Raw genomic sequence first — 20,061 nt, 5'->3', positions numbered from 1 at the left:
TGGTTTCCTCAGTGTGTACGCTCAGCAGTGGGATTGCTGGATCATAAGGCAGTTCTATTTCCAGTTTTTTAAGGCATCTCCACACTGTTCTCCATAGTGGCTGTACTAGTTTGCATTCCCACCAACAGTGTAAGAGGGTTCCCTTTTCTCCACACCCTCTCCAGCATTAATTATTTGTAGACTTTTGGATCGCAGCCATTCTGACTGGTGTGAAATGGTACCTCATAGTGGTTTAAAAAATGAAATAAGGACTAGAAAAAAATAAAACCACTGAGTATTTTCATATTTACATGGAAGAGTGAAACAGACCCAGAAAAAGTGGGTTCTGAACTCAGTTGTGAACGCGGCATATATGTGAAGGGGATGAGCTTGCCAGGTAAAATATAGGATGCCCAGTTAAATCTGAATTCAAACAAACAACAAATCATTTGTTTAGTATAAAAGTGTGTCCCATGCAATAATTGGGCATCCTATAATTTTAGTTGCTAAATGTGATAACTCTAGTAGAGGCTAGAGCAGAAAAAACAAACCAGGCTGAAGCAGAAGGTATTTATTGGGGAAAAGCAAGAACTTGTTCTGGTTAACCCTCTAACCTCTAAGTGATTTTCAGAAGCCTTAAAGTCAGGGTACAAGGTGGAGACAAGGAGAACTACTAACATTCCAACATTCCAATGTGTACAGAGTTTGAAAAGCAGTGCTTCCTGGGGGAGTCCTGAGGGCTGATGGACTGTTCTGCATCCTGAGTGTGCTGGCAGTTACATAAATCTACATCTTACAAAATTCGGAGATGTGTACATCAAAAAAGGTGACTTTTGCTCTATGTTAATTTCATTTTTAAGGAGTGTTTTCACTTGTTATTTCTTACAGAGAACTGGGGAGTTGGCCCAGCATGCTGGATAAGGAACCGATCTAAGTAGCAATACTGACTCTACCTGAGACTACATTTTTCTTATGGTCCTCCTAAGGTAGTCCTCGATGGGTTTCTGGCAGGCTGCCCATTTATTTGCCCAACAGGACTAAACACACCTACATTTGACTTAGCTTCAACCGTAATACTATCATCCTATCATCTCCGCATACTACCAGCTTTAGAATTAAATACAATATTGTTGTGCAAGGCGAAGTGGGAAACTGGGGGCCTGGGGTGGGGATCGGGAAGGGGTGAGGGGTGAGGAATGAATCCAGCCCACACTGGATTAAAATCTGTGTTTGGTTTGCCCACACAGTGCTTCAATGGTTATGATATAAATATCAACAGACTTCCTTCAAAAGCTGGATTTCCAGATGCCCTTGAACAATACAAGATCCTTGAGTTGTATTCCCATAAAGTGCCCATCAGCTGGAGTTGAGTACTGCCTGGGGAGCCCACTCTCTCCAGTCAGCAGAGTCCCACAGGCTCAGCCACCACGTCAGCCTGCCACCTGGGCTCAATTGAGGTTTTAACGCCCAATATAAGGCATTCAGCCAGCTGTCTGGCCCAAGGGAAACTCTCAGGACCTGGGAGACCCTTCCTCCCACTGAAAGAAAGCTATAGAATCAAGTTGCAGTCTTTGACTTGCTTTCTGAGCCCTGGGGTGCCCTGTCTCCCTATAGGGGAGATGCTCCCCTCCTGTTCCCCACACTGCTAAGCCATTTTGCTTCAAGATTTGCTTTGTGGACCTGAGCTCAGGGCAGATGAGAACTGGAATCCTCTAGAGGCCGGGACATGCCAGGACAGAAAGTAATGATGGCAGTAAGGGAAGAGAGCAGACAGGGACTGAGCAATTGAAATTACTTTCACCTTAGCTTCCTCTGTGTTGTCAAGCCCAGTACTTCCTCTTCATCATGGCCATCAGATCCAATGCTGATCAGACATTTATCATTCTCACTCCCGTGTGAATAAGGACGGGGAGTGATGAGGCTGCCAGAGTCTTATTTCTAGTAGCTGGTAGAGTTAGAGAGTATATTCTTTTTAAAATTAATTTTTATTGGAGTATAGCTGCTCACAATGCTGTGTTAGTTTCTACTGTACAGTGAAACAGCTATATATACACATATATCCCCTTTTTTGGATTTCCTTCCCATTTAAGTCACCACAGAGCATTGAGTAGCATTCCCTAAGCTATACAGTAGGTTCTTATTATCTATTTTATGCATGCATGCTAAGTCACTTCAGCTGGGTCTGCTCTTTGTGACCCTATGGGTCATAGCCCACCAGGTTCCTCTGTCCATGGGATTCTCCAGACAAGAATACTGGAGTGGGTAGCCATGACCTTCTCCAGGGGAATCTTCCTGACCCAGAGTTCAAACCCGTGTCTCTTGGTCTCCTGCATTGGCAGGCAGGCTTTTTACCACTAGCGCCATCTGGGAAGCCCTCAACAGACTATTAATAGTGTATATATGTTAATCCCAATCTTCCATTTCATCCCACTCCCCCCTCCCCCTTCAGGGTCCATAAGTTTGTTCTATACATCTGTATTTCTGCTTTGCCATTTTTCTAGATTCCACAAATATGCATTAATACACAGTATTTGTTTTCTCCTTTTTTTTTTTTTCTACTTACTTTACATTGTCTGACAACCTAGAGAGTATATCAACAGTCAGCCTCCCAGGACCTGCCCTGCCTTCTGACCCATCCCCACAGACCTATCTCAGTTACTGTTAAATATCTTTTGGGTTTTGCTGCAACTTTTATTTGATGACCAGCACTAAATTCTAAACACATATGCTCAGATTTCACTGTTCATGGACACGGCTGCCTACATACCAGCTGGAAAAGAAAAATGAGCACTCAGATGATGGGCTTATCACTACCTATAGTGTGTGTGTGTTTCCTGGATAAGCAGTGTTTCCTTTCAAGGCCACTCATACTAACTTCAAGCTTTCCAGATCATTTTTTTAACAGATCATTTTCCCCCAGCTTTAAGGTATGATTAAAAAAAATTGTCTACACTGACAGTGTATAACATATTTTTGATATACATTGAGAAATAAAGATCATAATTAAGCTAATTCATATATCCATCACCTCACACAGCTACCATTTTTGTGTGTTTAATCATAACACATGAGATCTACTCTCTTGGCATATTTCAAGTATGTAGTAACATGGTTTTTAACCAGTCACCATGCTATATATTGGGACTCTAGAACTTATTCAATTTATAATTGAAAGTTTTACTTTTGATTAACATCTCCCCTTTCCCCCACTTCCCACCCTCTAATATCTACCACTCTCCTCTCTAAGTTCAATATTCTTTTAGATGCCACATATAAGTGAGATTACAGGTATTTATCTTTCTGTGTCTGGCTTTTTTCACTTAGCAGAATGCCCTCCAGGGTCCATCCATGTTAGTCACAGATGGCAGGATGTCTTTCTTTATAAAGGCTGAATAATACTCCACTCTAGATATACCACATTTTGCTTATTCAATCATCTGTCAATGAACACTTAGGTTGTTTTAATCTCTTGGCTACTGGGAACAAGGCTGCAATGAACATGGAAGTGCAGATGTTCTTCCAAGATAGTAATTTTGTTTCCTTGTAATATATACATAGAAGTGAAATTGTTGGATCACATAGCAGTTCTATTTTTAACTTCTTGATGAACCTCTACACTCTTTTCCACTTTTCAAATCTTTATGTCTCATAGTCCCACTATGGCAAGAAAATTTTTGAACCATTTCCTGACCCATTAGAAGCAGCAAGGATCATCAGCCCAAGCTGACAAGTCAAATCCCTTATCGGGAAACTAAGATCCCATGTGCTACACAGAGTGGCCAAAAAAAAAAGGTAAAATAATATATCACTAACAATAAAGATGATCCTCAACCATACTGTTTTTGCATGTGTTTAAAAAAAAAAAATGAACCAGGAGCCCAGAGGGGAGCCGCTGAATTGACCCCTTGCCTCTTGGCCAAAAGGTACCTCTCCCAGATCTGGCTTCTCTCTCCATCACATAAGGACATACACGTATCACAGGTCCCAAGCCTGAAGCCCCATGTGATATTTACTGGTCTCAAAAATTGTTGGCATCATTGCTCAAACTCAGAGAATGAGGATCCCCTAGCTACCACCAAGGGGTTAAGTTTTCAAGCCTATGTTTTTCTGTTAAGAATAACATTTTTTATAACCCTCAAAGTTTTAAGTTTCAGCCCTGACTTTAAAAATAAAGTGAATCCTCTGATGACTGGTTATAATTTAGAAGAAAGGGGGAAAAATCCCACCCACCTAGAATAGTAAGTAAATCGGTATCATGCAGTGAAAAACTAAGGGCAGGTTTCACAAATGCCTTGAAGACATCTTGCTAGTGCACAGACTGTCAAGAGCCTGGAAGCCCGCAGGGTAATGAAATGGGCTGCCAGAGGGGAAACGAAGAGCTGGAAGATGTGTTTTGAGGTCTGGCTCATAGCCTTTGCTAGGGCTTTTATCTTGGGAGCGCATGTGGCTTTTCTTCCCCCCTCCCATTTTATGCAAGGGAAAGGGACCAGGTTCCCTATTTCCTTCTTCTAGCTAAGCTCAGAGGATGCTACAGAAACATGGACACTAGAGTCAAAGACCGGCTCCAAAGTATTTTAAATATACGTTCAAGCATTATGTAAATAGATTAAAGGCTTGTCTCTGTCCGTCTCTCTGTGTGTTTAATAATCTCCTTTTGTGGATTCTAATTCAACATGAGACTAATGGAAAAGACTGCCATACCCATTAACCAAGGACATATGCAGCTCCAACATGCACCCCCACCCCCACAAACCTCTGCTTCTGCCGGCATTTCCTGCCAGAAATAGGTCTCAGCTGTGCGGTATTCGCCCAAACCCACAGTGCTCGTGTGCAAACTTTCCTCTACAAAGCTCCTTATGCTGGGCGGCTATCACCCAGCAGCCCATCCGTGTTCTCTTAGGTCTCATTCTGCGACGTGTGGCCTCTGTCCTTTGTGTTTTAAGACAAATTAAGAGCCTGGGTGAGGCTGAAACCATCTGAATAAGAAGCACTGGTTCACACAATGGATGCTACAATTAGGATGAGGGAAGATTGGAGGACATCTTGGCGAGAATAAACTCCTCTTTGACACCGCAATGACAAGCCCGGCTTGTGCACACAGAGTGACTTAGGAGAATCACTAACCATCATTTAGTAAGTGAACCTCAGTTGCCCTGGCCTCCTATTAGAGTTGCCCACGTGAGAAGCAGCTGCATTGAGAATCAGGCCTGCAGGCTGGAGAGGCTGCTACAAGACTTGACTGCTGATCTGCTCTGGGACTTCTCCATCTAGAGCATCATACACATTTCGTGTGGGCTTCCCAGGCGGTTCAGTGGTAAAGAACCCTCCTGCCAATGCAGAAGACGCCAGAGACACAAGTTTGATCCCTGGGTTGGGAAGATTCCCAGAATAGGAAATGGCAACCTGCTCCAATATTCTTGCTGGGAAATCCCATGGGCAGAGGAGCCTGGAGGACTATACTTCTTGGGGTTGCAAAGAGTTAGACGTGACTGAAGCAACTAAGCACGCACGCACGCACGCAAATAGATTAAAACAAGTACCCAAGACAAACAAAATCTCCTCTTGAGCAGCCAATTGACGTAAGAGGGACACGACTACATCACTTTCAAACTGAGCTAGGTTTGTTATCATTGTTTAGTCACTAAGTCACGCCCAACTCTCTTGTGACCCCATGGGCTATAGCCCACTTGAATTTGGTCTCTTATTCCGTCTCATCTCTTTAAGATATCCATACTTCACAAACTCCTGGGCATGTCGCAGTGGGTGTGTGATACTTATGAAGACCCAGGCCATCATCTCCCTTGGCCTTCTATCACTTCACCAGCGGTACTCAACGTGTGTTCCTTAGAACAGCAGCTGCAGCTAGGAACAGCAAACCCTGGGAACTTGTTAGCAATGCAAATTCCCAGGCCCTACCCCAGATCTACTGAATCAAACTCTCTAGGAGGAGGACCCAGCAATCTGTGTTTCTAAGGAGCCCTCCAGGTGATCCTAATGCACTGCAGTTTGAGAATCACGGTTCTGTACCACTGCTATGGTACAGTCTATGTCCATAGCAAAAGTCTATGTCCAGTAGCAGCCGCTGCTATTATTAGAAGTCCTGAGCCCAGCTGAGTCACCCTACATTGTCTGTAATTCAAGGCTGATATATTAAAATCATCTCAAACACCTGGTAACATGTGACGGCTCAAATTTGCCTACCTTTTTTTTTTTAAATTTTTTATGTGGACCATGTTCTAAGTCTTTATCCAGTTTGTTAAAATACTGCTTCTGTTTTTTATGTTTTGGTTTTTCTGTCATGAGGCATATGGAATCTGAGCTCCCTGACCAGAGATCAAACCCGCACCCCCTGCATTGGAAGGCAAGGGCTTAACCACTAAATGGTCTGTCTATCTTGTTAAAGATGCTTCTATGATAGTGGAGTTTCCCACATCAAGATGCTGTATTTTAAGCTTTTCTGTCAATTTTGAGAAAGCCATCATCTACCTAGACATGAATTTTGAGTTATAATAATGTCAGTGGTTAAAAGGAGCTAATATCAACATATAGCAAATATGCACTTTTCCCAATGATCCAAACATTTGGACACCAAACTCACAAAGCCCTGCTGAAAATGCACCCTGCTTTTGTAACATTATGAGAGATCTAAGGGGGACTGGTAGTACTACTTCATAGCATCCTTATGAAACCCAAATAAGCCCATGCATAAAGAAATCACAGTGTAATGTTCAAAGCTCTACTTATATCTGGAGGTCACAAAAGGTCAACCCGTGGACCAAAAGAAATTTCGTTTCATCCACAAACTTTTAAAAACTTTTTAAGCCAGTTGATTTTGAAATGGGAGTTCTCACATTTTAAAAAGGAAGATATCTGTCTCTTGAGAATCAGTGGATGTGACAACATAGGACCCACGTTCACATCTAGTATAAATGAACTGTGCCTTCACTGAGAAGAGGTATCTTCCCTTCAGGTCCTTAGTTTCCCATTCAATCTGTGTCACTCATTTATGTTACATGCTGGCTCCCAGGTCCTTCTGGGCTTGCAAATCCTGTTCACTGTAAACAATCCTTTTCATTGTTATTATTAGTATCCTCCTGCACTGCAAAGGTGTCACTATATTCATGAAATTCAGTGTGGCAATTCACCAGTTGAGGTGAAAAGAATTCATTTTTCACCCTTTGCATCCATTTTCTCCTTAAAAATTGTGCGTTACGATTTGTTGATTCACTTACTATAAAAAGAAAACTTTTGTTGAGTGATTTCTGTAAGCTTGCACTGAGTATTTCCCATGAAACCTGTCAAATAACCTTCAAAACAATTCCAGGAGACTAGTACTATCATTATCCCCACCTTATAGATGAGGAAACTGGGGAAGAGCAAGGTCACACAGATAGTAACAGAAAGGCTGCCGGGATATGAGCCAAGGCTTTCAGAGGCCAGAATCCATGCTTGTTACTTGCCAGAGTGCAAGGCACTGACAGCCTTGGGGACCACTGTGTCTGTGCATCAATGCAATTTGTTCTCTCAGTCAATATCTCAACACGAGGACCAACTCTTACTGCCAAGGAAGTTGATCCACATCCTCAAGGGGGATCAGTGATGAAATTCGGGTAGTTCAAAGGATCAACAGTGGCGGTCCCCAGTGCACTGGAAAACCCCAGAGAAATGGAGAAGGGCTATTACTGAGCCCTGGATTCCTTCTAAATACTGGCAAATAATAACCCAAAAGCCCCCCTGCTTGGCTTTTTAAATGATGACCAGTCTATTTCACAGGGCACTCGCCAGAGCAACTGCTCTTTGTCCCAAGAGGCTAAAGCCTGAAATACTCATAGGTACAAATAACTGGTCAGAGAGGTGTATGACCCTTGGGCATATTTGTGTAAGGCCTGCCTTGGCACTCTCAGACCTGGCAACGACCCTGAATGTGCCCCAAGTGGCATCTATCCACTGGGCGGCCCTGCAGAGTCATCTGGGTCAAGCCCTTCCTCAGCACCACTGTCCTGGGCAAACCATTTTTTAAACTTCAGCTTGAACTTTTAGAAGCAGGGTACCATTTACGTGGAAGAAGATGAACAAATGTATGGCTGGCATCTTCAGTTCTCCCATCCTCTTACCAGCTGCCTGCCAATGCAGAGGTTCATAGGGGACATGTACAGGGATGGTCTCCCCAAGAACCACAGTTTGTGTTACTATAAGTCTTGGATTTGAGTCTATAGAACCTCTGAGGGATCCCTGACCTGGGAAGCTAGGCTGGACTGGATCCCATGCAAACGGCAGCCAGGATTTCTGCCCAAGCCAGGTAGGCCAACCCAAGTGGCCTGGATCAGAGCAGGCTGACTGGTTTCCTGAGCCTTTGGTCCACATTCCAACTCTGATACTCAAGGTCTTCCTGCTCAGAGGCAAGAACAACACTGAGAGATGAAGCCAAGGAAATGCCTTGTCTCTTTGCAAGTACAGGGCAGAGCCAGCCTAAGCCACCCACCTACATCCAGGCCTTCTCAGGACAGAAAATGGGAGCAGGTGGAGGCCACAGGCCACTAACTGCAACCCCTGGGGGAGAGTTTTAAGGGGGAGAGGGGCCCAAAGTGAAATCCCCAAAGGGCAGATTCCACAGAGGCACATCCAGGCACACATACCCCAAAGCTAACCCCCTCTCCTCTGCCCCCCGCCCCCAGTTAAAGGATCCTAGAGGCAGCTCTCACCCATAGCAGAGCACCCCGTGCCCAAAGCTAGACATGCCACCAATACTAGGAATCAGGAGTCAGGAGAGAGATACAACCCTTCTACTTCTCACTGTGTGAGCCCAGACCTCTGCATGCTACTGCTACTGCTGCTAAGTCACTTCAGTCGTGTCCGACACTGTGCAACCCCATAGATGGCAGCCCACCAGGCTCCCCCGTCCCTGGGATTCACCAGGCAAGAACATTGGAGTGGGTTGCCATTTCCTTCTCCAATGCATGAAAGTGAAAAGTGAAAGTGAAGTCGCTCAGTCTTGTCCGACCCTCCGCGACCCCATGGACTGCAGCCTACCAGGCTCCTCCATCCATGGGATTTTCCAGGCAAGAGTACTGGAGTGGGGTGCCATCGCCTTCTTCGGACACCTCTGCATACTCTATTGTAAAGTGCAGACAATGAGTCCTGCCTAGCACAGATCAGAATTAAGGTAATACATGCAGGTTTTTGTAAATTGTAAAGTGCTACACAAACGCCAAAGATCGTTTTTATTATTCCAGAGTTTGAGTTCTTAATAAGCAACCAAATACCCTAAAAAGCCAGCGTAGGTTGGATTGGCATCTTGTGAGTGTGCCAAGTTGCTTCAGTCGTGTCTGACTCTTTGTGACCCTATGGACTGTAAGCTCACCACGTTCCTCTGTCCATGAGAGTCTCCAGGCAAGGATACTGGAGTGGGTTACCATGCCTTCCTCCAGGGAATCTTCCCGAACCAAGGATTGAACCTGAGTCTCTTACGTCTCCTGCATTGGCAGGTGGGTTCTTGACCACTAGCGCCACCTCAGCACATATGGCCTGAGAACCTCTCTGAGGGCTTTTACTCAAGACAATCTCTGAAACATTCAGTTATCTTCACCTGAGCGCAAGGAAGACCCTCTTTTTGTGACGTGCAGACATAACACATCCTCCCCCAAAACTGGTTTGCACTGAGACGCCATGGCTTCTTCCCCGAGGGAACGTGTTACTCACTTGGTTAGAGCTTCCATCGGGTATTTCCATGCACTGGAAGACTCTCAAAAGGATGTGGCCTCCTGGTTTGTCTCAGCCTTTCCCGATGCTACTGAATCAGTCTTCTCCCTCATCCGCTCGCACAGGGGCTGCCAGAACCACCCACACAGCGAGCTCATGGGCGGAGCTCAAGATGCTGCTACCATCTTGGGGGGTGCATTTCTGGGCAGTGGTCAATAAACAGGCTCCAGGGCCCTGCAATTTGGGTTCTGATCCTGGCTTTGACATTCTCTGTGTTGGGCTCTTTAAAACATGGATAATCTAGACGTTCCTCCCCCATTAGCTCATCAGGATTAAATGACATCATCTGTGTTAAAAATGCACTTGAGTCTTATCACTGAGTTGGTGCCTTTGGCTACTGACTTAACTTCACGTGGTTGGCTTTCCCTTTCTTCTACTACCTGTTCCAAATAAATGATAAACTAACAACAAACAAGTAAATACATTCCTTCTGCTCATGGGGAAGTATGTGTGTTATTTTATATTTTATTATACCAAATCTCCACGACCCACTCAAATCTCTCTCTGGGGAAGTGTTCTACAGCTCCTTGGTTTACCTGCTCCACCTGTGTGCTTATTTGCATAAGTACTCCTTCCACTGGCTAGAAATTGTTTATGTTAAACCATTAACTTGAGGTTAAGAAAAGAAGCATGACACACAGGGCCTTGCTGAATAGAAGGTGGTCAAGAAATGGCAACTGTATTATTATTCCCTGGAATAACCACTCACATTCATCCTGCCTCAGAATTATTTTGCTTTCTCCTAAAATTCCAGCTTTGGGAACATCCCTACTGATGGAATGAGAGCCTGGGAGTAGAGACACTTGTCAACATTTGCTCCGCTTTTGGCAGGAAATAGGATGAGATTCATCTTTTCTCATTGATTAGTCTCTGGACTCAACTGGAAGATTCAATTAAAGCACTCATAGTTTCTGAGTATTTTATTCCCTGGAGGTGGCAGGGGGAAATCCCACCAATGATCACATGACATAGGTCACAGGACATCGGTCCTTTTCAGAACTTAAGTGTGCAAAGGGCAAAGTCTTCCCTCTGATGACTGAAACTTAGGGACACTGACTTTTTGGCATTGTCACTTTCTTCCAAGAGACGACACTTTGTAAATACCTGCTGGATGGCTGAATACTCCAGTCATATCTCTGCACCTGGGTCTGAGGAGCTGATGGAATTGATGCTGGGCCAAGCCCTGGCCTTCAATTGAGTAAAGGAGAGGATACAGAAGGTTGTTCAAGCTCTTTATGTTTCAGAGATGTTTCCTCTTGTCCTCACAAGGACAAGGCAGCAGGTAGACAGGAATGGGCGGCTCTGGCTGAAGATCATCAGCTGGCCCCTGCATGCCAGGCCCTTCACCTGCACCATATCTAAACCTTACAGCCAGCCCCTAGAGCAGAACTCATGAGCTCTCTTTACAGATGAAGGGACCAGGGTGTAGACTGAAGAGTATTCAAGAACCTACAGATGAGAATCTCCTCTTGGAGAGGCGCCCAAGTTGGTGAAGAGATAGAGTCATTGCTCTTCCTCCTTCACATCTCCAGAGAGACTTCAGGAGGACTAGGCTCTGGGAGCAGGCTCATGAGCTCCTGAGGGCCCCCTGAGAACCCTAGGAAGGTGGCAGACAGACTCAGGGTTTGCAAATTTTGGAGAGTATGCATTAGGTCAAAGCAGGATACAGAACAGCTGACATGGTCACAAGCGCCTCCACCCCCCGCCCCCTCAATTCCCTCTCTCTCTCACACATACACAGAGTTAATTTGCTGTTAGAAAATCTGCACTAAGATATGTTCGTTAGGGCAGAATCATTCATGAGAATCATTTACAGTTTCCCAAGTACAGGACAAACTCAATTCCACAACTGCACGGGCGTAAGAATCCCAGAAGGCTGGCTAGACCCTTCTCAAAAATCCATTTAGCCTCTGCTGGGAATGACCCAGCCTCACGTGGCAAAGGGTGGCCCAAGTGTAAGCTGCTACTGGCTCCCTGTTCGGAAAGCGAGCCCTTTCATGAGGCCCAGCTGTTCCTCAGGCATCCAGACAAGCTGGTCATGCAAAGGCAGAAAATGTGACAACTGTTGGAAACCTTCAGCGGCCACTGATGGGAGCAATGGAATGCTCTCTGGAGCAGCCACTACATGGACAGTTAAAGCAGCCTATTATTCAGTTTATATAAAACATCCACCAGCTACATGGCACCAAGAACTGAATATCTCCATTCTTACCCAGTTCATGACATACTGGCCACACTGCCTGGCCACAAACTCTAGAAAACAAACAACTTCACTAACCATCAAAATACACACACTCAGAGGGAAAGGGAAAAAAAGGTGGGGCAGGAGGGGGGAAAGCCTTCCTGAGTTCTAAACACCAAGTTCAAAGATTGCCCAACAGACAAAAAAAGCTATAGCATTCAACAATGCCAACAAACGTCTTTCTCGCTTCAGCTGTGAAGTCTCCAAGACATTTAAGATTTGAAGACTTTGATAAAGAGGGTCTCAGAGCCACAGAGACCACATCAAATGCTTCTTTAAAAAGAAAAAGAAGAGCCTGTGTGCATTTCCCAGTGAAGAATCCATCCAAAGGATTTTGAAAACATTTTAATATACTTTGCTTCCAAAACATTACACGCTGTTACTCCAACAAATTCATATGTGTTTCCAGGGAACTCCTGGACAAAAAAAAATTTACTTAGGTAGAAGAATGTCTGGAGATTCTTTTATGCCAATATGTTAAAGGAGCTTCTCTTTTAATTGCTATTATTTCATAGAGCAGCAGTAATCATTCCTTCATCTGCAAAAGAAATATATAATCCAGCTGCGGTGGCCCTAGTAAAAATACCACATCTGTGGATCATTGGCAACACTGGGGCAGGACCACTCAAATTTAGGCAGCCTTGGAGAGCTCTCCTTTATACTCAAGATGCACATTGGGTACACTTTTCTGAGTGCACTTAAACTTTGCCCAAACTGGTTGTTCCTTTGTATGCTGAAAATAGGTTGAGGAACCACAGATAAGAAGGAGGCTCTCTTGGAATATTATTCCCAGGACCCAGTTGTTCCAAGAAGTCCCCAGACCTTCCTCTCACCCAAGGTGGTGGCTTTGTGCCAGTGCCCTTGTCAATTTCAAACAGAACAGGGAAAATGAATACTCTCGGTTTCAGGGAGGAGGTTCTACCGCGTGGCTGGCAGCGGAGTGGACTGCTGGTTTTTCACTTAGCAGACCAACAGCTTCCGCAGAGAGCGTGGAAGTCACAGTTTTTAGTGACCGTTCCCGCCTTCTCCAGCATCTGAAGTCAGAATATTAGTGAGCACTGGGTGGTAATATTCTAGGAATTGTCCCCCCTCCCGCCCCATGCTTCTCTTTCGTCTTTCCCCAAAGCCCAATAGCAAGCATCTTATTTCTAAGCCAATCTTCCACATTCAAATCCCCAGCCCAAAGCGCGCCCTGGGGCTTTCCATCTACAGACTATAAAATAAAACGCAGCGTAGCTGAGCCTTGACAGACTTTTATCCCCAAAACACATGTCCTGTGGCTACTGTGCTGGAATGTCGACGGCCCCGCCGTACTCGGGGTCCTTTCCCATCCCAGACAATAGAGCAAGAAAATAAAATGAAAGTGGACTTACTGCTATGGCTTGCAGCCTTTCCTTGTGCAATTCCGCCTCTGCCATCCTGGAGAAGGGCACACAGCGAGGGAAAGAAGAAAGAAAAACAAAACACACGCTGTAGTCACCCGAGGAAATTGATGGGCACCCCGGGGGGGAGCTTTGCTAGAACCCCACGGAAAGCCTACGGGCGGCCGGGGATCTGCTCCGGGGGTGGCGGGCAGAGCTGTGCGCGCGGCTGGCTCGCCCGGCTCAGCGTCTGGCCCCCGCCCGGCCCGCCGCCTGGCTGCGCCCCAGCGCTGCCGCTCCCTGCATCTCCCGGCCGCCGGCCGCGCCAGTCGGGGACGTGGGCCGCGGGCAGCCGCCGGGAGGGCGCGCTCGCCCCGCGCTCGTTCTCCGCCCTGACGTCTCCGCGCCTCGCTCCGCCCCTGGGGTGTGGGGGACCCGCGGCCACGGCCCCCGGGCGGCTCTAGGCGGGCGGGAGCCACCCGGGCTGAAGCCGCAGGGAGTGGGGGCTCCCCCAGGAGCGGCCAGGCACCGCGCGTGCGGGTGGGCACCCGGGGCGCACGGGAACCGCTAGGACGCTGGGTTGGTGCGCCCAGGTGGACACGTGCTCACTGGGGACCTGCAGACCCCAGCCCAAGGGCCTCAGGTAGAAAGCCCGGCCCCAGCACGTCCTGCCTTCTGGCTCGTGCCAAAAGCCTGAACTCGACATGGGGACATTTCCCACTGGGAAGGGCTACCTTGCCCACGTGCCTCAGATGGCAGGATCCTCGGCGGTCAAATTGGCCAAGGACAGCGTACAGCTGAACATAGGCCATCCCTCTGTGGGGTCAAATGTGGGTTAGAAAGACAACCACGAGTTTGTAGGTGCAGATTTTGTAGTTATAGGTGCTTCTTTGGCCAGGTTTGACCACTTAATAGCTGTAAAGCCTTGGGCAAGTCATTTAACCACTCTGAACCTCAGTTTCCTCATCTGAAAAGGGAAGTGCTGAATGAGATAAAGTATATAAAGGTCCTTTGTAAAGGGCAATCTGTTCTTAACATTATCCTGTAATGTTCTGGGCTGAAACACTGAGAATTGTTACTTATATACTCAGTCTCTTAAAGGAAAAGTAGGATCTGGTCATTAAAATATTTTACCTCTTCTTTACTAAAATGGGAGACCTGGGTTCGACCCCTGGATTGGGAAGATCCCCTGGAGAAGGGAATGGCTACCCACTCCAGTATTCTGGCCTGGAGAATTCCATGGACAGTATAGTCCACCGGGTCCCAAAGAGTCGGACATAGCTGAGCAACTTTCATTTTCAGTTTACTAAAACAGGAGACAGTACTAAAGTGCATCCTTTATGCCACGCCCTGGGCTGGATATAAGAGATGGAGAAGATCCAGTCTAAAAGGAAATAAAAGGCAAAAACAAACAAAATACCTCCTACCATCCAGGAGGAGGCTGCTAGAATTTCCAACATTCATAAGCAAACTTTCCTTCATAAAATGAAATAAACATAAGGAGGTAGGGTGGGGGAGAAACCAATGTGACCTATTCAAGTGCTTGATCTGATAAATGTAAGACTTAAGGCATTTTTAAAGGTATGCACATCAAATTTCTTTAAATTACCTCTTTCCTGGGAAAATTCTTACAGTTTCTACTAAATCACCTTTTCAACGTTCAGGGAGGTTTCACCTGTCACTTGAAGAGCAATTACTACTCTTCCCAAAGACTGAAGCAGTTTAACTGATTGATTGTTTTCCCTTTCTTTTTATAACAGGCATCGGTGGAGCTGTTTGGGTCATAAATCCAAGCCAACACCAGATTTGACATCCCTCTCCAGTATATCCAGAACTTCTTTCTGGCTAAGACCCATCACTTTCTTCAAACGCTGCATTTTCTCTTTACATCCAGCGCCATCTCCAGAGGACAAGTCTTTTGAGGGTGTTTGCTCACAGATAAACAAAGCTGTCAGTACTTCAGCAGAGTGACAGTGTACCCAGCTAGAGCAGAGAATAACAAGATGAGCAAAGTGAGACCAGAGAGGTTGAAGGACTCAGTCAAAGTCACAGAGCTGGGATTTCAGCTCAGCTCAGACCTCCAGAGCCCACATTCATAACCACCAGGCACCAGGCTCAGCCAGTCATATGAAGGGGAGGCAAGCCTCAGTGGTGAATAAGTGGTCCTTTCCCCTCCAGTGATACAGATATTAAAAAGGAATTAGAAGAACACAATGACGTGAATGGACCTAATGTCACTGAACCATACTCTTAAATGATCAGTTTTATGTTACGTATATTTTACTATGATAAATTTTTAAAAGGCATGATGGAAGGTGAGATGCCAAGCCCCCAAAGGGCTTAGACACCTTTGGGAAGTGACCAGTTTGAAAGCTTTGCATCTCAAGATAGAAGAATCAGGGAACATGCATCTGGCTGTCATCTACATTGCAGTTCTAGCTCAAGAAATGTGAATGGCCAGAGTGAGAAAACAGAACAAACAACAAGAAGAGAAAGTCCAGCAAAGGAGGCTGAGGAAGTGTCATCTGAGGATGAAAAGGAAAAATCAAGATGGATATTTCTACGAAAAATCACAATGGGAAAAAAAGGTTTTTCAACGGGGTCAGATGGTTTGGGGAGGTTTAAAAAAAATGATGCAGACCAAGAAGAGCCTTGGGCAGCCAGGAAACCATGGGTGGCATGGGAAGAGCTGTGTGTGTACAGGGCGAGCTTATAAGCAGTGACAGAGAGTTAAGAATGAATGAGAGGTGGGAAAGGAGCATCCTGGAGTACAAAACACTCTTTTAAGATCTTTGGATATGGAAGATAAGGGCGTTGGGGAGAACTGGAAGCAGTCTATGGGAAGCAAAGGCAAGTTAGAGGGTTGTTATATGAGGTGAGACTTGAATGTTTCAGAATCAAAGGGAATTAGGTATCAGGGAAGTGAGACCAAAGACATAGTCAAAAGGGAAGATAAGAGTTAGGTCTCAGATTAGATCAGAGGGCATCCAAACAAGCTCTGGTGGCCAGGTTAGCCTTGGAAAGAAGGGAAAATGAAAGAGGACAAAAGATGGAATGAGTAAGGGTGAAGACATTTTAGTTGAAGGAGAGAGAAGTTGAGTGAGCATATATCAGAAGCCTAGTTTTCTCAGCTGATGGAAGTGTCTTTGGTTGAGATAGGTGGGACTTCAAAGAAATAGAAATGGTTGGTAAAGAAACTGTGGGATATGGGGAATATTAAGACATGATTCTTAATCAGAAATATGCATTAGAGTCTCCTGGGTCACATTTCTCTGGATACATGTATAGAATTAAATATCTATGGGGTGAGGTAGGGGTTAGGGATGAACCATTGAACTAATTGGGTTTACTAGGAATAGATAGAAAACTCTTTGACCAGTTGTGCTTACTTCCTCAGTGGCTTTCAACTGCCTGGGACCAAAGATATGCAGTGGTCATGTTCACCAAGTGTTGAGGACTGTCAAAGCAGCTATGGCAAAAGGTCAAAGGGGAGAAGAAATTCAGAATGCTCGACCCTGGGGACATGTCCAGGTGGAAATGGAGCAGACTCTTCCATATTTTTTGGCTGCCCAATTTGTGAAGCCCTTTCCATCTTTAGGGGAATTCCCATACCACAAGCCATAGAGAGAGTCAGAGACAGTTCCCAACACAGAAGCTGGGAAATGCCAGGCTCTTGCTTCCCAGGTCCCTGGAAGTTATGACATGGCACGCAATCCAGGTTGTGAGGTATGTGCACTGGCCAAGGGCCTTGAAGACACAGCATTAGAGAATTCTCTCAGGCTTCTGCTCATCTTTGGTCCTGCCCATTGCTCAAGCCTCTTCTCATCTTCCCAGCTATTCTTCAAACTACGTGATAAATGCACTTTCAAAAAAAAAAAATGCACTTTCAATTTATGCCTTCTCTGCTCCTAACAACTCAAATCAGTTTCTGTTGCTTGTGACTAAGAACCCTAAGTGAAACAGGAAGACATGTGAAGAGTAGAGGGAAAACATTTTCTCCTCTTCCAGCACTTCTCCCCTCAAATCTCTGAATTTTAGCATTTTAAAATCATCAAAACCATTACAAACACAGGCATTTATAACCCAAGTTGTACCACTTCTTTCATAAACTTTTATTGTGTAGTTATTCTATACTAGACATGAGGCAATGGCTTGGTATTACAAAGAATTCCTAGTCTAGTGCTAATATGGGTGACTTTTTGCCCTCCACACATTTGAAATCTCAAAAGATCTATTACAATGGGTGCATAATGTGTGTAACAAATCACTAGTTCTTGCTGGGACATTAAACCACATTGCATAAGCACTACCCGTATTGTTTAATGGTTTTTCTGATAGATGCTGTATTGCAAAGCATTGTATGGAGAGAATACAGAATGCTCGATTTGCAAAATAGATGCTTTGGTAATAAAAATTGCAGAATCTATTTTAGGGCATGAGTCCTTTGGGAACCACAGATGATCAAACCTATTCTCTGTGGGGAAAACAGGAGTTCTGAAAACTGAGAGGGAAATGACTCGCCAAGACCCACTGAGTGAGTTAAAGTTTTGCTGAACAGAAGCTAAGAGTGTGAAATTTTGGAGTAACCTGAAGCTTTCCTTTGACAAAAGTAATTTTCAAAGGAATGCCAGGTGGTCCAAAATGCTTGTATTTGTATCAGCTCTCTTTTGCCTGAGATCTGTGAGAATCCATGGTCATTCAAAACATATGGCTGCACAGAATCAAAAGGACGGGAATGGTGCTGAGAGCCCTTTTGGCTCCTGTGGTTGTGAACAATTTGGGGAAGTTGATGGGATTTCAAGTATGTGATGTTTTTCTCAATGGGTTTCAAATGACAGGCCCATAGAGAGAGTCCCCATGGTGCAAGAAAGATAAAGAAGTTAGAAAACAGAGCTCCAGTGTGGGAAATAAACTAGGCGGGATGTCCCTCAAAGCATAGACTGTCGAAGCTCTCTACATAGAAGAATCACAATGAGAAACTGGAAAACCATCTAGAAATGAACAGTAGAACTTCCATTTGATGGCTTCCTTTTCTCTGGGCTAGCCTTGGGAGTTGTTATTGTTCAGTCACTAAGTCATGTCCAGCTCTTTGCGACCCCATGAACAGCAGCATGAGCCTTGGCAATGTCAGCTGATCAACACTGTGAATTTCTAGAAGAAACCAAGGGCTATAAGGAGAGAATAGAGGAACAAGATCTGGATGGTTAGGGGTCATCCCACCTTCACCTTGCTGGGACATTCGGATGTTGATAAACATTTTGAAAAGTGGGATTAGGAGGTAGGTATGACACAGAGAAAAGGCATGAGCTGTAAAGACAAGTTAGAATCCCGGTACTGGGACTGACCAGTGGCACAAATTGAATTCCCTTAGCTCAATATCCTCATCTGTAATGGAGGAAAACAACTCTAACCTCATAGGGATATTGCAGGGAATCAAGATAGATTGAAAATTCATGAGACTGACCGCAGTTGGTGCTCCAGTGATGGCAGGTCCTAATTATTCCAACTGCCACTTCATTAACACTGTCACAGGCCAAATCAAGTAAGCGACTTGACTGTATTTATGTTAGCTTGGTTTGTTTTTGTTTTTATGATGTAGGCTTTTCTTTTAAGAAAAGGGGTGAACTATCAATAGTCTTTAAGTCCCCCACATGAATAGGTACTTCTCTTTCATCTTTCAAGAGGAAGGATTCTGCTCCGTGTCATTTATTACCTAGAAATTTCATTACCAGGCTCTCCCTTTAATGATTCATAGACACCTACAGCCTTATGTTTTGGAGTGAGTCAATTTAATACTTATAAATAAGAAGGAATGACAAGGGAATACTTAAGAGGACACAAATTAAGTCCAAGGAAAAGATGGAAAGAAAAGCTTAAGTGTTTAGGAAGTGGAGTGTTTAGGAAGAAAGCTACATGCCCACATATGAAAGGTGCTCCTTGGTGTAAATGACTCAAGGTTTGGGAGTGAATTAGCTACAAAGTGGAAAACTCTTTGGGAAGTCCCATCTGGCTGTCTGATGCCAGTGGACACAATCAGGTCACGGGCTTCTCAGAGAGCTTAGGGGCCAGTCTAGTTTGCCTTAGAACAATGACCATGAAGTGCCCCGTCAGCTTCGAATCCTGTTTTGCAGTGTGGCCATCGACGCTTTCATTGTTAACCGTGATGTGATCACATCGTACTCATCCTGCAAGTCAGCACTGCTGACAAGACAGAGATTTTCTAGGGGGTTGTCTGTGCAGGGACAGCGACCTATCAGGTAAATCCTGTGTGCCCTCCTGTTTGGGGAATGAATAATGAAATTGGGAAAACCGAGCTTCAGCTCCTACCACTTATGTATGCTGAGCCCCTCTGATGCCTTTTGGAAGTCCAGCGATTCAATTCTGCACGCCGCCCCCCGCTGCCATTGCCCACCCTCCATACACTGGCAACATGGGTCCAACTTGGGTTTGGCCCCCTTAGAGCTGTTCTCACCGAGAGGTAATAGCCAGAAAGTCTCAAAAATTGCTCCTTCCTGAGGTCATGGAGAAGAGGGAACCCTCCTACACTGTAAGTGGGAATGTCAATTTGCGTAGCCACTATGGAAAACAGTATGGAGGTTCCTTAAAAAAAAACTAAAATTAGAGTTACTATATGATCCAGGCAGATCCAGATCAATCCCACTCCTGGGCATATATCTGGAGAAAACTCTAATTTGAAAAGATACACACCTTCCTCGATGT

The 20,061-nt window shown here is 45.1% G+C and overlaps 1 protein-coding gene across 6 annotated transcripts in view; it reads right to left on the bottom strand.

Moving 5' to 3' along the window:
- Positions 1–20,061, bottom strand: part of PALM2AKAP2 (PALM2 and AKAP2 fusion) — a 517,050-nt gene that overhangs the window by 367,826 nt on the left and 129,163 nt on the right. For all 6 annotated transcript variants that reach the window (XM_070795255.1, XM_070795256.1, XM_070795257.1 and 3 more), the window contains exon 2: positions 13,354–13,399. In XM_070795255.1, the coding sequence (XP_070651356.1) occupies positions 13,354–13,399 (46 nt within the window). The remainder of the gene's footprint in view (positions 1–13,353; positions 13,400–20,061) is intronic.

This window comes from Bos indicus, chromosome 8, assembly GCF_029378745.1.
Source record: "Bos indicus isolate NIAB-ARS_2022 breed Sahiwal x Tharparkar chromosome 8, NIAB-ARS_B.indTharparkar_mat_pri_1.0, whole genome shotgun sequence".
Taxonomy (NCBI): domain Eukaryota; kingdom Metazoa; phylum Chordata; class Mammalia; order Artiodactyla; family Bovidae; genus Bos; species Bos indicus.
This window is presented reverse-complemented; position numbering and strand designations above follow the sequence as displayed.